Raw genomic sequence first — 15,160 nt, 5'->3', positions numbered from 1 at the left:
CGAACGATCAAACATTTTTATTCCAATCACGAATCGTCTGTCAAAATCATCGAAACATAAAAATAAAACAAAAACAAAAATGTACAAAGATTGCTTGTTGGTTCTTGGGCAGTTTTGAATTATTTCTTGACAAATTCGACAAATTTGATTACCTCCGTACTTCTTTATCCTAGAATATCCACTTGGTTCTGCAAGGTAAGTTTCGTTCACTAAAAAGAGCACTCCTCCCGCCCGCCAGCGCAACTTGCAAAAACCTCTCATTGATTGACCTTATTTGATACTTGTTACTGTGTGTTAAAAGTCAAGGGATGATGAAGATCCTTTCTGTTACCATTCAAACTAATTTTTTTCCATTTAACAGCAAAATAAACATTTAAAACCGAAGAGCCACTGCTTAGATTGCTTAGATGCGTGCCGCCCGCGCGGCAATTTGATCAACTTCAGATTTTAAGTCCGTATTTCAGCTTCCGGTAATTTTGTTGCTGTTCACTGCTAGGGTACACCATTTTAAAACGGCATTTTCGCAGTCCTAGATACCAAACCGAGGAAAGTTTTGTGGCTTCAAGCCAAATCATTCAACGTCATTTTGATAAAATCATAGGTTTGAAGATGTGATTTATATAGCAAATTTTATAGCAAATTTTCCCTTGGGATAGAAGTTAAAGGTACGTGCACACAATATAGCAAAACTGCTTCGCTCATAAATTTGCTTCGCAAAAATTTAAACCTTTATTATTTGAATGCATGCCTTTTTAATACTCAAGTCAAATATTAAAAAAATTAAAAAATTTTAACTTGGTCATTAGCCAAAAAAGTCATTGAAATTGATTAGCCTCTGCGATGGAGTGCAAGGCTGAAAGCCACATGAATATGGTTCATCCTATAAAAGGAAGTTCATTCTATGGTGGCCTATCTTGAAGTGAAGGTGGTTGAACAAAATGTTTTTGGCATATCGATGGAACTGCCCTTGCCTAAATTCAACACCCTTTTCTAGAGCTGAAAGTAATAGAAAGGCTGAAACTATTTTTCTTTGCTTAGTGGTAAGAGAGGAAAAATTCTTTTTCTATCACCGATTCCAACTTTCATATTATTCCTATCTCTAAAGAAGGGTGTCGAAATTAGAAGACGGATGTCGAGATTAGACCAACTTACGGTAATGACTTAATATTATTATAGACAGTCTCTGTCACTACTAACTCAATCAGGAAGGAAAGATTAATTCTCCTCCCGTCGTTCGAGAATGTAATAATGCTAGAGCCGCTAATGAGTATGATGCGATGGGGAAGAAACTTCCGGAATGTCATGGGAAACTAGTTGTTTTGTATAAGGGTTGCGAAGCGATCCAGACTCCCACCTCAATTTGCAAGTTGCTAGCAAAATAAGAGACACTCTGAAAATCCCTAAAGAAAAGAGACAGGGTTGTAAGCCTTTTAAGAGGTCTTTGACAAAGAACTTTCAAAATTTTTATCAGCATTGGGCCAATAACCTCCAGACCCCCTCCCCCCTTGCTCTTATCGGCCAAAAATTTTCAAAAACCAACTTTTACATCTTCGAAAACACAATTTTCTCCAATCTTGTCTGCAATCGTGTTGATCTAGGACCCTCCCGGCGCTCCGGAAACGTCCAGAGCAAACAGCGTTTTTTGTGCTCCAAAACACCGGAAGATTCCGGAGTACTTCCGGTGTTCAGGAGCACGATTTTCCGTGATTGGTCTGCACTGGAACACTGGAACTGTGTTAAGAATCGCTTGCTACGGAAGAGCTCCGGAACTTTCCGGAGAGAAAAAAGTGTTTTTTTAGCTTCTTCGGAACTTTCCGGAGCGCTGGGAGGGTCCTGTTGATCTCGCATTCCCACCTGTCAGCCAAACCATTCAAGGTCATTTTGACAAAATCACGGGTTTGAAGATGTGCTTTACATAGCAAATTTTTGCTTGGGATAGAAGTTAAAAGTATGTGCACACAATTTAGCAAAACTGCTTCGCTCATAAATTCCTGAACAAGAAGATCTTCCTGATTAGGTGTTTTGACTAACCTTATTGTTTAAGGGTTGCCAAGAGATCCAGAATCCACCTCCACTCGCAAGTTGTTAGCAAAATTTATGATATTCATGATGTAATGTTTTCTACGGAAATACCCCGGTTAGCGACTGCTGAAGTCAAGCTACTTTTGTTGAGGTCAAACCAAATGTTTCATCTTTCCGTGAACTTTGAACCCTTCGAACCCATTGATATTTTTGATTACTGAAAATACTACAGTTTTCATCTAACACTTAGCAGCTCAAGTTTCGCCTACATTTTTCAAAGTTTTAAAGGGTTGGTGATAAAATTATGATAAAAAGTGGCGTCCCTCTTTATAAAAATACAAAAATATCAACCACAATCAATGTCTGATCAAACTTAAACAGGTTCATAGAAATGAATAGAAAATGAAATCGCATACCTTAAGTGGATAAATTTTGGCGGGGATTAAATTTGCCGAATTTGGCGAATTGTGCCAAAATTCGCCAAATTAAATCCTCGCCAAAATTTCCAAATTCGGCAATTCGTCAAATTAAATCCCTGCCAAATTTAACAAAAAGAGAATTATGTGAAAAATCACAACTTTTTAGTATATTTTTGAGTAATTTTCACCCATTTCAGTGTGAGGAATTTGCAATTCGCCAAATTAAATACCCGCCAAATTTTACGAAATTGATCTATCGCCAAATTAAATCCCCACCAAAAATCGTATTTTGGCTAATCGCCAAATTAAATCCACGCCAAAATTTATCCACTTAAGGTAGCTTTTGTGTGCCTAAATTCATGAAAACATGTTCCCTTTAAGGAAGAAATTTGGCAACAATTTGATTGATGAGATGGTTAAGAAAACTGGCTAGATGGGACCCCGTGAAAACAATCCAAAGACTTCTAAAAGTCCCAAATTACTGGGCTACATCCACATAAGATATTAACCCTATCTTTTGAATAAATGGGTACTATCAAATGGTGCACATGGGCAGGATAGTGGTTGATAAGTGTTACATTTATTATGTTATTTTTTGTTTAGTGAACAATTAACAAAGTAAGAAAATTAAATAGAAACACACACAGAATTTGTAGATGGATAAAATCCGTACTAAAGCGACTGGATTGCCAGATGGCTGGGTGAAAGAAGTCGTTGTCAGAAAGAATGGGGCATCTGCTGGCAAATCTGATGTCTACTATTACAGGTATACCAGTTGTAGTCACTGATCTCTAACTACTTGACTGGGTTGGGCTTCCCATTTAAAAAGAAGTGTGTCCAGTTTTAAAGCTCTGGTACTATTCTGCCATCTTGTTTTCAATTCTGGTCGTCATAAGCGCTAATTCGAATGTTTTAAATTCGAACATTCGAAGGGTTAAAATAGGAAACAACTGTAGCTAGCCGACTCCAAAACTGGACACACTTCCCTTTGAAATCTGTGACCTATCTAGTGTGTCAGAGTGTGATATCTGTGGTTGTTGTTGTTGTTAAGCGGCTTTTTCAACAAAATAAAAGAGGATAGAAAATGAAAACAAATACACCATATTAAACCTAAAACTAAAAAACAATTTTAACTGGTTTTATTGTTTTTCCATAGTTTGTTTTGACACGTGATTTTAAAAAATGTGATTAGTACAAGCGAAAGTTTCTGCTATGTGAAAAGTCTTTTGTCTCAAAGTTGCAAAAGTAACTGTCGCAAATTTCATGATTTTCAATCTTGCGAAATTTTCTGCCGAAGTATACACACTGGATTATGTCCTCTCTTACTTTTAGTCCTGAAGGTCGAAAATGTCGTTCCAAGCCACAAATGATGCAATATCTACCGGACAACTTTGATATCGATAATTTCGATTTCCGAGGAAGCTCTAATACTGATCGACTCCTCAAGAAGCGTAATAAACGGAAGAATGGATTCAATTTCGGTAAAGAGTTCAACATTCCGGGAAGTTCGAGCAAGCCTACCCGTCAGACGAAGAAATCACGAGAGAACATCCCGATATCGGTTCTGCACACCGTCAATGTTGAAAATGACCGACGGAAACGAGAAGTTAAGCGTAGGTTGATTTTTACTTTTTCGTTTTATTGAGTGTTATAAAAAACAATGTATCCTACAAACCAGGCATATACAAATCATCGCGTTTATAATGTGTTCTAATTTTCTAGAAAGTTGACTGGACGATGATGAAAGGATTATAAGTTGAACTATTAAAATGTTACAACATGGTGTCCCATACCTGCATAACAGCACATAAAATTTCAAAAAAATGACTCCAAGGTGTCTTCTGATTGGGTCCTACAATGGAAGCCTAAACACTGGAGCTAAACAACTATTTTAATCGGATTAACTTTCGCGAATTTAAAATTTTTGCGAAATTAAAACTTGCGAAAACGCGTGAGATTCCTGACTCGCGAAATTAAATCTACCACAACATTTTTTAAATCGCATTTACGGCGGAGAAACCAGTCAAAAGTCTCCATTTTTGGCAAAAAATGGCTATTTTTCAGCTGTTTTCTGGCTTATCCGCGAAATTAAATCCACGCGAAATTTTTCAAAACTCTGACTCGCGAAACTTAATCCAGAAAATTTCGCGATTTTTTTTGCTCCCGAAATTTAATCCGATTAAAGCTTTTACATAGTTATAATGTATGTTGATTCAGCAGATTGAAATAAATAGAATCTTTTGTAATGAATAAAGAAAAATCTAGAGCAAGATTTTTTTCTTCCTTTTATTTAGAAATTTGAAAGGACGCTTTTATTAAAATTTTGCTGACATCAGTTTCAGACGAGTCGGGTGTATATAACACCGTATAATTCCTTTAAAGTACACGTAACCTATAAATTTACGATCTTGATGGCTCAAAAAACATGTAGAATAAGGTCTGATTGTCATCTGATAACAACAACATTCTTTTAGTCTGACTTTAAATTTTCTGAAGATTGGTCCAATAAAAAATCCTTTGGATTTCCCTATGCTTTTTGGCAACCTATGGGCATATTTTTCGAAGTTTATCGTGGCCTGGATCACACTACGTTTCGAGAGATTCTTATCCCATCATCCGGCAAGGTTGGCCTAGTCAATTTGAAGAATTATTTTGTCCGATTGTTTGGTAAATCTTTCTCTACACATTTCCATTTCATTTAGGCGTTCCACGAATGGAGATGGAGTCGAAGCGACGACGGGCTGAAGCTCTAACACAACGCCATTCAAAACCCAAACAATTATTCTGGCAAAGTCGGCTCCAACACTTGAACACCAGAAACAAATTAACAGAGAAACCAACAGAACCAGCAAAATTGGACAACGTGATGAAAAATCTCCTACCAGGATCAAATAACCAATCACTTTTGAATTCGTTATGGTATTCCCTGTTCCTCAATAACAAAGTGAGTGGCCAGCATGCCTCATTGAACGCCCTTCGTAAACACCCGACCGCCCTTGTTAACCCTGATCAACCATTCGCCGCCCCTTTCAACGTTAATGAGGAGTTATTGAGAGAACAAGAACGAAGTGTGGAAATGGCGAGAAGGAAATTGTGTGAAGCTCAAGAACTTTTGAAAGCTCTTCAAGATGAAGATATGGAGTTTGATGATTTGGACGATCTTTGAATGTCATTTGAACATCTTCCATATTAATGTTTTTGGAAATTTGACTTTATCTTTTAACTAGAAGATGGATAAACTGATTAGTAAAATCTTTGGAATTTTTTGATTGGCTTTTGTTTTAATATTAAGCGAGTGAGGAAGAAAACTTTACAATGTAATCAACTTGCATCGTGGAAGACAAATCTCATATTCATAGACATCGATAAATTCCCGTCATTGAGAAAGAGCAAATAGTGTGTCCAAAATAAGTGGAACGAAACCGATACAAAAAAAGTCACTTTTTATGAGAAAAAAAAAATCATTTGTTGGATTAGCTTGGTTAATCGAATATCAATAAAACAAATTTGCCATATATTTCTATGCCATTGAGTTTTCAATTGGATTTCAAGATTTTGACGTATGTATATTTTGATCCGCTTTTTTCTGAACGTATATTGCGGACAATAAATTCGCAATGAATCCTTTCTAGTCGACTACTTCATAGAATGGAATACGTTGATACTCTTTTGGATTTGGATAATTCAATTTAGAAGAACTGGATAGATAAAATGATTTTCAATACTCGTAGGGAAAAATCAACGAAAGTTTACCGTCAAGGCTTTCTGGAAATCTTTCATAGTGATTTATTCAAAAAATACAGATTTTGGCCTTCACTGAATCGAAGTTATCGAAAAACTTTACTTCATATTGAAATTTAACTAAATTCTTCATTTTCAGCATTTACCTTTATTTCAATCGGTAGTCTCTCTGACTATAGTCAGGTCTTCATAACTCGAATGTAAAGGGGGTAATCGTTCGATTTACAGAGAGTGAATTTTTTTCGTAGACGTCTATTAGCCTCCGTCTCGGAAGAGGACTGGGCCCGAATTTGCGGACGTTTTCACAGTTTCACTTTCGTTTTCGGCTATACAACAGCGTTTTCAAGCAGAAAGCAGAGGAAATCTGTGAAATTATGGCAGGGAATGCTAACCTATTTTTCCAGTGTTTCTGAAGATTGGAGCAAGATTATTGTTCTAGAAAGTTCATAAAGGCCTAATAGTTTCAGATTAGTATGATTTCATCAGAAATAACATTTACACCAAAGCTCCTTATTGATATGTCAAGGCTATCAAAAATAGCAATTTCCTCCATCAGAACAACTTAACATAAGGGACAAGGACAGTCAAGAAGTCTACTTATAGTACTATGGAAGCCCATTCTATACTCATAAATGATAGTTGAAAGATCAGCAGTTGAGAGGGTCGATTAAAATAGAACTCAAAGCACAAAATAAAGTATACATATATATTTGTCCAGAAAGAACTGGCATGTTGTTTGCTTTGTTTTGGTGTTTAAAAATATGTACTTATTAGTCCTAAAAAAATACAAATTCGAATATAATGAGGGCAATGAGTCTGGTTAAATGTTACTATATTTACAAGAAAGGATTACTGAAAAAATACTACTGTATGTATTACTGATGAACTAAACTCAAAAACTAAAACTTTACCATAAATTTACATTACGACAATTTAAAAATCTATCTTTAATAGCAACAAAGAAAAAAAACATGGCTCAAAGCTTTAAAAAAAGAGCTAGTCAGAGCTTCAATTCAGTAGGTATAGAGCTTTCAAAATTTGAAAACAGACACTGCATTGGTTACTACAAGACATACTATCCACACGGTTTTTTCGATTCATGAAAAAAATAAAGTATTTATCAAAAAAAGGTTCTCTAATCAATTCCAACAAACAACAATCAATATAACAGTTTTTTGAAAACCATCCCACAGTGTAAACATTATCAACCAACTAAACCCACACCGCCAAAATAAGTCAATATAATTTCTATCAACAATTTCTCGTAAAATGTTTTTTTTTCCAACATTCTGATACCAATCATGGCTGGAGGCATCATGTGTAGAGTGACTATGTGGCATTTCATTGCTTTTAAATGATCAGGATACCAAACATCAACCAAACAAAACTGACGCCAAGCCAAATCTGTCGATTAAAAATTTCCATGAAAATTATGATTGAAACTTATCTCGTAAAATGCTTTTTTCAACATTCTGGAGGTGTTCAAAGTTAGAGGTATCATATGTAGAGCCAAGCAATACATGAAAAGTCATTTGCTATCCCATTTGCCATGAGATATATGAGTCAACAAATCAAACAAAAACCAACAAATCATGTCTCTTCACTTTCATGTCACATCGTGTTTATATGGGGTATCAGAAAGCCAATCCACAAGAAAGAGCCATCATCCTTTATTATGAAGTGTTCCAAAACTATTGGTAGGTTGTTTGGAAGTAAAGAAACCCACACAGTTTGTTTTATTTTGAAGATTTAACTTGAAAACAAACTGCATCTTTCCAGCAGAAACTCATGTTTCAACCTGCTACATAACATTGGTCAGTCGGGTCTGCTACTAACATGTAATAGTTCTATTATAGCCGAGCTTGAGAATCCGTAGGCAGAACTTGTAACATGTATTATGTGTATAATTATGTCAGTCGACTTGAATCTTGATACATTACTTACATTTCACTGGATACATTTTCGCTGTGAAATTATCCGCAAAATTTTCTGACCGCGTTCTGAGACGGAGGCTAATTTGACTTAAATCTTTTGTTTTCGTCTTCTTAGTTTATACATCCAATTCATGATCCTCATGACGTAATGTTTTCGACGGAAACACCCTGGTTTCTGCCAGTAGTGGCAAATTTAAGACATTTGGGGTGTTTCCATTGAAAACATTACGTAATGAAATATCATGAACAGATTAAAATTGGAATTTGTGTTTCAGCAGCATCTTTTTCAGTCCCTAGGTTCTTTGACCCGGTATTTTTACTATTTATTAATTTTTGCTTATCGTTTTTTTTAGTTTGAAATCTTGTGTTACATATAATATATGGCGTTCTAAGCTTCAAATGCCGAGATTTTTATTTTATGCATATAATCCCTTGTTACGTACGAAATATCTTTAATTGACTACAGAAAAAAATTGTGAACTTAATTTACCGAGTACCCGAAAAATTATGAAATTCCCCGGAAATATTGAATCCCTGATTTTAATTTCTCAGTAAGTAAGGATCGACGTCAACTGACTTGAATTCAATTCAATTCAATTCAAAACTTATTTATTTGCCTGCATATCATTAAAAAATTACATATTTAAGTTTGTATAAATTAGGGGAGGGGATGCAGGCCAGGAGTCCATCCAATAGACGTTTCCGTCTAATCATATGGAATGGCTACCTGGACGCAGATTTTTTTCTGTTGGGTTGATATAACTATTAGAGTAACAATATTTCAATATTCCAAATAACAAAGTAAAAAAAACTCAACGTAACTATCGACAAAACAAAATATAGTTATATAAGTAATCTTTTGTTTTAATAAATCAGACTAGAACAGTGCTAGACTGGCACGCCAGTCGGGCTGGAACGGTATCACGCGGGAAAAGTGAGCGTAGGAGTTAGGTAAGCGTAGGAAGAAATTTTGTCGGCGGCGAGGGCTGAAAGCCCGACTGGAGCGAAACCCCAGGAAGGAAAAAACGGCTAAGCTGAAGCCCCACTTACAACGCCAGATTTCGGCGTTGTAGAAATGAATGAACTTTGAGAAATTCGTGAAATGAGAAATGAAAACTTCCGTCAAAGTCGCAGATCGTGTTGTTTTGATTTTTGAGGAGGGAGTGATTGGAAAAAATAATGGCTGACTTCTAGTGGAAATTTTTATTTGAAAAGATTTTGTTTTGTTTCTTGTTTCTTATTGATGAGTCTCTTCTTTGTGTATATGTCATATGTGGCTTTTCTTCATGGTTCTCTGCATGCAAAATTCTTTGGCTCATTTTTGATTGTTTTTTGTTTTGATTTGAGAGAGAGGCAAGAGAAGATGGAAAATCTTGTAACATCAGTTATCAGAACTTGTTGACTTGTTATCTTTTCCTGTTCATAACTCATTCAATTTTAGGAATGGAGTATTCAGATTGCAAACACTATGGACTGTGAGTTTTTTTTTCATTTCAGCTTTCTTTTTCCTAGGTTTGCAGGTGGTAATCAAAGGGATAACCCAGGTACAGTAGCTAACAATTATTTACTGACATTCAAACACATAAGACGTTTTAATTTTCCAGGACTCACAAGTCAAAGGTTCTTTATCAAAAATATATGGTTGTTGTTTGGACTACCAGAGACTACTACACGACACTGACACAATGTCGTGTGTATTGGAAGTGCTACAAACTTTGTGAATATCTACCTGGTTATCCCTTTGTTTTGAGTTTAATACGTACTGTATCTATCCCTATGATAAAATTACACAGTTTTGAGTAGAAATAAAGTTATGGTAAAGCGGCACTGACAAATTTCTCCAAAAAATATTTTCTTTCAAATTATGAAATATTAAAAGTCTTCTTACTGTACATCTAAAAATGATTAAATTTTTTCGCCATGCTTATGTTTTACTCAATTCTAGTATTTTTTCCAAAACTTATATATACTTACGTAGAGGGAAATTTAGCAGAATTTATGGAGAAAATTAAGAATTCTCAGTTTGGCAACAAAAATTTCTCAAACGTACTGTACACATAGTACCTACTATAACTTTAAACATTTACATATTTTTAAATTGCCAGATTAGTGTGGCAAGAAAACTCATTTTTTTCATTCAGCCATAAATCTTCAAGTGTGAAGTTAATTTTACAGTACACATACTTACAATTTACAGAAAAATGGGTGATAGGTATATGTCACATGTTCAACAACCCATTTTTTCCACAGCTTACTTGTTCAACAAATTCTTGTCAAATTGAATGTCGAACAAGTGGGTTGTGGAACAAATGGGTGCCAAAATGATCGACAACCCAGTTGATTGACAATCCACTTGTTCGACAATCTATATAGTTGTTCAACAGACCAGTTGTTTGAGAGAAGAGTGTCGAACAAGTGGTCGTCGAACAACCATGCAGTCAAGTAAATGGGTGTCGAACTAATAACTGTCAAACAACCGGTCTAACAAATGTACCGTCGGACAAGTATACTGTCGAACAAGTGGGATTTCCCCAAAATTATAGTTGTACGTAGATGAAAATTTGTCAGAATTTATATTACGGTGAAAATTCAGAATTCTCAGTTTGACAACAAAAATTTCTCAAATAGGTAACTTTAATTTAAATAATTATATTAAATTGTAAAATTAGTGTGGCAAGAAAACTCCCAAAAAAATTTAGTCATAAATCTTAAAGTGTAAGGTTAATTTTTCAGCATTTTTGGTGTGACAAGAAAATTCTTCAGCACATAGCCACAGTCTATAGAAAAAGGTCAGAATTTACAATAATTCTCTTCTCATGACAAAAATACTGCATTTTTCTAAAATCATGAATACGTGTACCCAAAAACTTTTCTGTCACCATATAAACTCTGGATTTTCTATCAGAGCTATCTTATCACAGCACTAAATTCTGCAAATTTCAATTTTTCACAAATTAAATTTGTACATGACAGATGTTACATTTTTCAGTCGACAAACTGAAATACTTAATTATAATAATACACTTATAATAATAATTATGCACCAATGTGTCATTGTTTTGAGGTTGGAGTTTTAGTTATTCAACATATGACATCTTAACTATTAAAAGTAAGTACTTTTCTGTAAGTTTTCCATTTAATTTTCTATGTGTACGTGTAATTTTCCTGTGCTTGGCTGGTACGTTACATGCTGACAGTCAGGACAGGTTGTTTTTTGTAGCAGTGAGTCTGTTGAAGAGGGTTGGACTGTCAGACAGCAGCCTGGCAGTAATGACATTGAGAGTGATGAGAGGGATAATCTTTGGAGTTTCTTTAAACTAACCAGGAAACGCTGTTTATTCTCACAATAACCTAAAAAAAGTTTTCAAACCGTACCAAAAAAATTTTTGGTACGGCTTGAAAACCTGTGTTAGGTTATCGTGAGATATTACAAGTGTCAGAATTATTGATTATTATGATATGTTATTATTTTTAAAATAGTGTCAAAATTTTTTCAAAAAGGTTATTTTGTTGGGTACTTTTGAGCAGAGTTCCTGCCTGGTTAGTGTTAATGTTGTATTCATAGAAAAGAGTGTTGGAGGGGTTCACTTAGCCACAATGAGACTAGAGTAATCAAGTTCCTTAACAAGTAGTCTGTAAGTACTAAAATAAAAAGCAAAAAGTATTTAGGTGGAACCAGATTAGACTGTTAGAAAAAATATTTCTTACCACAGTGCTCACATCACTGGATAACGACCGCCTTAAATTTGATGAAGAATTCATCGGTTTAGACAATGATCCACTTCGACACTCTCGTTTGCGTGATTTAACTTGAAAATATGGATATTTTTTATAAGCACTGCACTTATATCTAGGCTCAGATATGGGGGAAAATTAAGCATATGGCAAACATTACTTGAGCCTACGAAAAATGTTCTTTTCCTGATTTTGGCTGGAATTTTGCGGATCTTCAGTATTTCCCTAAATTTGTGTTTTAGATTTATGCATCCCCTCAGGCATATTTCGGCCTTATTGAGCTTTGAACCTAAGCATCTCTGGGCTTGTTTTCGGATTTTTGTATGCTTATAAGAAAAATACATGTATAAGTTAAACTACTGTGGCAGTTCTGCTGTGTTGCTTGACCATAGTTATAACTATAAGAGAATTTTTTTATAACTATGGCTTGACGTGATACGTGATTTTGACGACTTAGTATATTTTGAGTTGTTTAATCACTTGTGGTTTGAATCAGAAGCTGATAAAAACTTCAAGTTTTTTTATTTACTTAACATTTATCTCCCTAGCGGGGCGCCACAGCATGTTTTTCATCTATTCATGATTAACGTCGTTATCTCCGAAAAAATGCTTTTTTTATCTCCGTAGTAAAACGCCACACATTTCAGAAAACCAGCGATTCTACAAATATCTCAAATTTGTCTCAGCTGCTCAAACCTTTAACCGACAAAATTCTGCAAAACGTGCAGAATAGGCATGAATGGGCGAGTCAAATTTTAAAATATTCAAAAGGATAGCCCAGTTGTGACAAATTTTGAATCCAACTTTTTACCCGTATACATGTTTTTTTTTTTACTAGGTCACAGTTTGCTTCAGAGCAAACTGGTGCGACCGCTGTTTTACAGAGCAATTAACACTTTTTTCAGCAGTCAACAGAACAACATCCATCACAAATCATGTATGATACTTCATAAAAAATGAAAAACAACACATGTAAAATGCAATAACTAACAATGTCGAAAATAATTGCAGAGGACTGAGAGAAGTTATAATTCAAAATTACTCCAAGGAGTAGATCTAAATAAAAACAAAGACTACCTCTGAAATCAAAACGCTTGCATCCTAGCTAACACGCTGAACTTTCTAAGCCACCGTACCATCAAACCATACCTTTCTGGGCCACCGTACACGCGGGATATCTCTTAGATATTTGCGTGGTTATCTCCCTAATATTCAGCCACCAAAAATGAAAATTAAAGATGGTAACTTAAGCTGCACGATTTCACTTTCGATTTCAACTTTCAACCTCCAGACTCCGTAAAACAAAAACACGACGGTAAAAAACCGCCTTCAGGCGGTCGATAAGCATACAAAAATCCGAAAACAGGCTCAGAGATGCTTAAGTTAAAAGCTTAATAAGGCTGAAAAATGCTTGAGGGGATGCTTAAATCTAAAGCATAAATTTAGGGAAATACTGAAAATCCATAAAATTCCGGCCAAAACAAGCCAAAATCAGGAAAAAAACATTTTTCGTAGGCTCGAGGTAATGCTTACCATATGCTTAATTTTTCCCCATATCTGAGCCTAGATATGCTTATAAGTGCAATGCTTATAAAAAAAAAAACATGTACAGCTCGGAAAATTAACCGCCTTCGGCGGTCGATTAGAGTATTTTTATATATCTATATGGACTTTCATTTTTCTGGTATACAAGAGGTCAATTTTGAAGGAATTCGCTTATCTTTTTTTTTGATCATATATCATCATATATCCAGATAATGGTTGTAGATCGATTTTAGTATGTAATATTAGCTGGTTCCAGTTTAAAAGAGATTGGTACTTAATCGATTTCAATCCATAGTTTAATGTTTTGGCTTTTGGGCGCTCCAGAAGTTTCAGTTCGTTATATCTAGTAAGATAATTATAAGACATAGTTTTGAAGTTTAAAATGTTCGTAACAGCTTCAGGAGAAAGATTAGTGAGAGCTTGATGTACGAGTCGGATATTGAACTTTGTTACAGTATGTGGCAAAGTTGGAATATCCAGGTTAATGAAAAGAGGAGCAGATTTAAAATCCGAAAAAGTCAAGATTCGCACGCATCTTTTTTGAAGTTTGCCTATTCTAGAGTTTTGAGTGAGACTTTGCCCCCATACGATTATTGCGTTTGACCTTCTAAGTTTTGCGGATAAATGATCAAAATGGAAATTCCACGCTAGACATTCATCGAGAAAAAGACCAAGATATTTGACACATTTCGAAAATTTGCCCATCAAGATTGAGATTCATGGTATATGGTACAGGTTTATTTTTACTTCTAAACAGGATAACCTCAGTTTTTGTAGTATTAAGTTGTTGGCACGAAGCCAAGAGGAGAGTCTGATTAAGTCAGAATTCACTTTCGTCTCAAGTGAATTTAGATTCGAATCGGAAGAGAGAAGACAGGTGTCGTCAGCAAAGAGGTTTGTTTCGCTATTCAGAATGGCTTCAGGAATGTCATTTATATATATTAGAAAAAGTAGAGGCCCTAGGACAGAGCCCTGGGGGACTCCGTGTCTGATAGATCGTTTTGAGGGATCATGCCCAGAAATTGAAACATATTGTTTCTTCTCAGTCAGGTAAGATCGAAACCAGAGGTTCGCAACGCCACGTATACCATAGTGATGAAGTTTTGGTAGAAGAATTTCATGACCTACTGTATCGAAAGCTTTTTGAAGATCAATGAATACCCCGCAAGAATACAACCCTTTGTCAATATTTGACCGAATTTTTTCTGTTAGATTTATTAATGCGTGAGAAGTAGAGTGTTTATTATTACGGAATCCAAATTGGTTTTTGAAGATGCTGTTGTTAATGTTAAGAAAATTTACAACTCTGAATTTAATTAATTTTTCAAAAATTTTATCAATATTAGAGAGGAGCGAAATTGGTCTAAAGTTGTTAGGATCGTATGGGGAACCTTTATTTTTATACACGGGTATTACTTGAAATGATAACTAATGATTTCTTAATCAAGAATGCTAACGAGGCCCCCTCCCCCAGCGGTAACTCTGATCACGATATCAAGCAGATGTTTTGTCTTCGATCATGATCACACAAATCAGCAAAAAACTTGGATGATCACACCGTCATTATAAAAACACGTTTTTTATAATGACTATGATTACACATCCCTTTGAAAAAGACCAAATCACACATCACGGCTAAACAATTTTCAAATCACGATTACGTTTTGACCTCTGATCACGCAGTCACGAAAAAATTTTCTAAATCATGTAATCAAGCTAGAAAAAAATCAATCACGACATCACACTCAAACCGCTTGGGGGGGG

At 35.2% G+C, this 15,160-nt stretch overlaps 1 protein-coding gene across 1 annotated transcript; it reads left to right on the top strand.

Moving 5' to 3' along the window:
- Nucleotides 1–3,045: 3,045 nt before the first annotated feature.
- LOC136811411 (methyl-CpG-binding domain protein 2-like) lies at nt 3,046–6,262 on the top strand. Its single transcript, XM_067068013.1, has 3 exons — nt 3,046–3,207; nt 3,774–4,054; nt 5,144–6,262. Exons 1-3 carry the CDS (start codon nt 3,098–3,100, stop codon nt 5,605–5,607), a joined length of 855 nt encoding a protein of 284 aa, XP_066924114.1. The 5' UTR covers nt 3,046–3,097; the 3' UTR covers nt 5,608–6,262.
- Nucleotides 6,263–15,160: the final 8,898 nt, after the last annotated feature.

This window comes from Clytia hemisphaerica, unplaced genomic scaffold (genome assembly GCF_902728285.1).
Source record: "Clytia hemisphaerica strain Z4C2 unplaced genomic scaffold, Clytia hemisphaerica genome assembly, whole genome shotgun sequence".
NCBI lineage: Eukaryota > Metazoa > Cnidaria > Hydrozoa > Leptothecata > Clytiidae > Clytia > Clytia hemisphaerica.
This window is presented reverse-complemented; position numbering and strand designations above follow the sequence as displayed.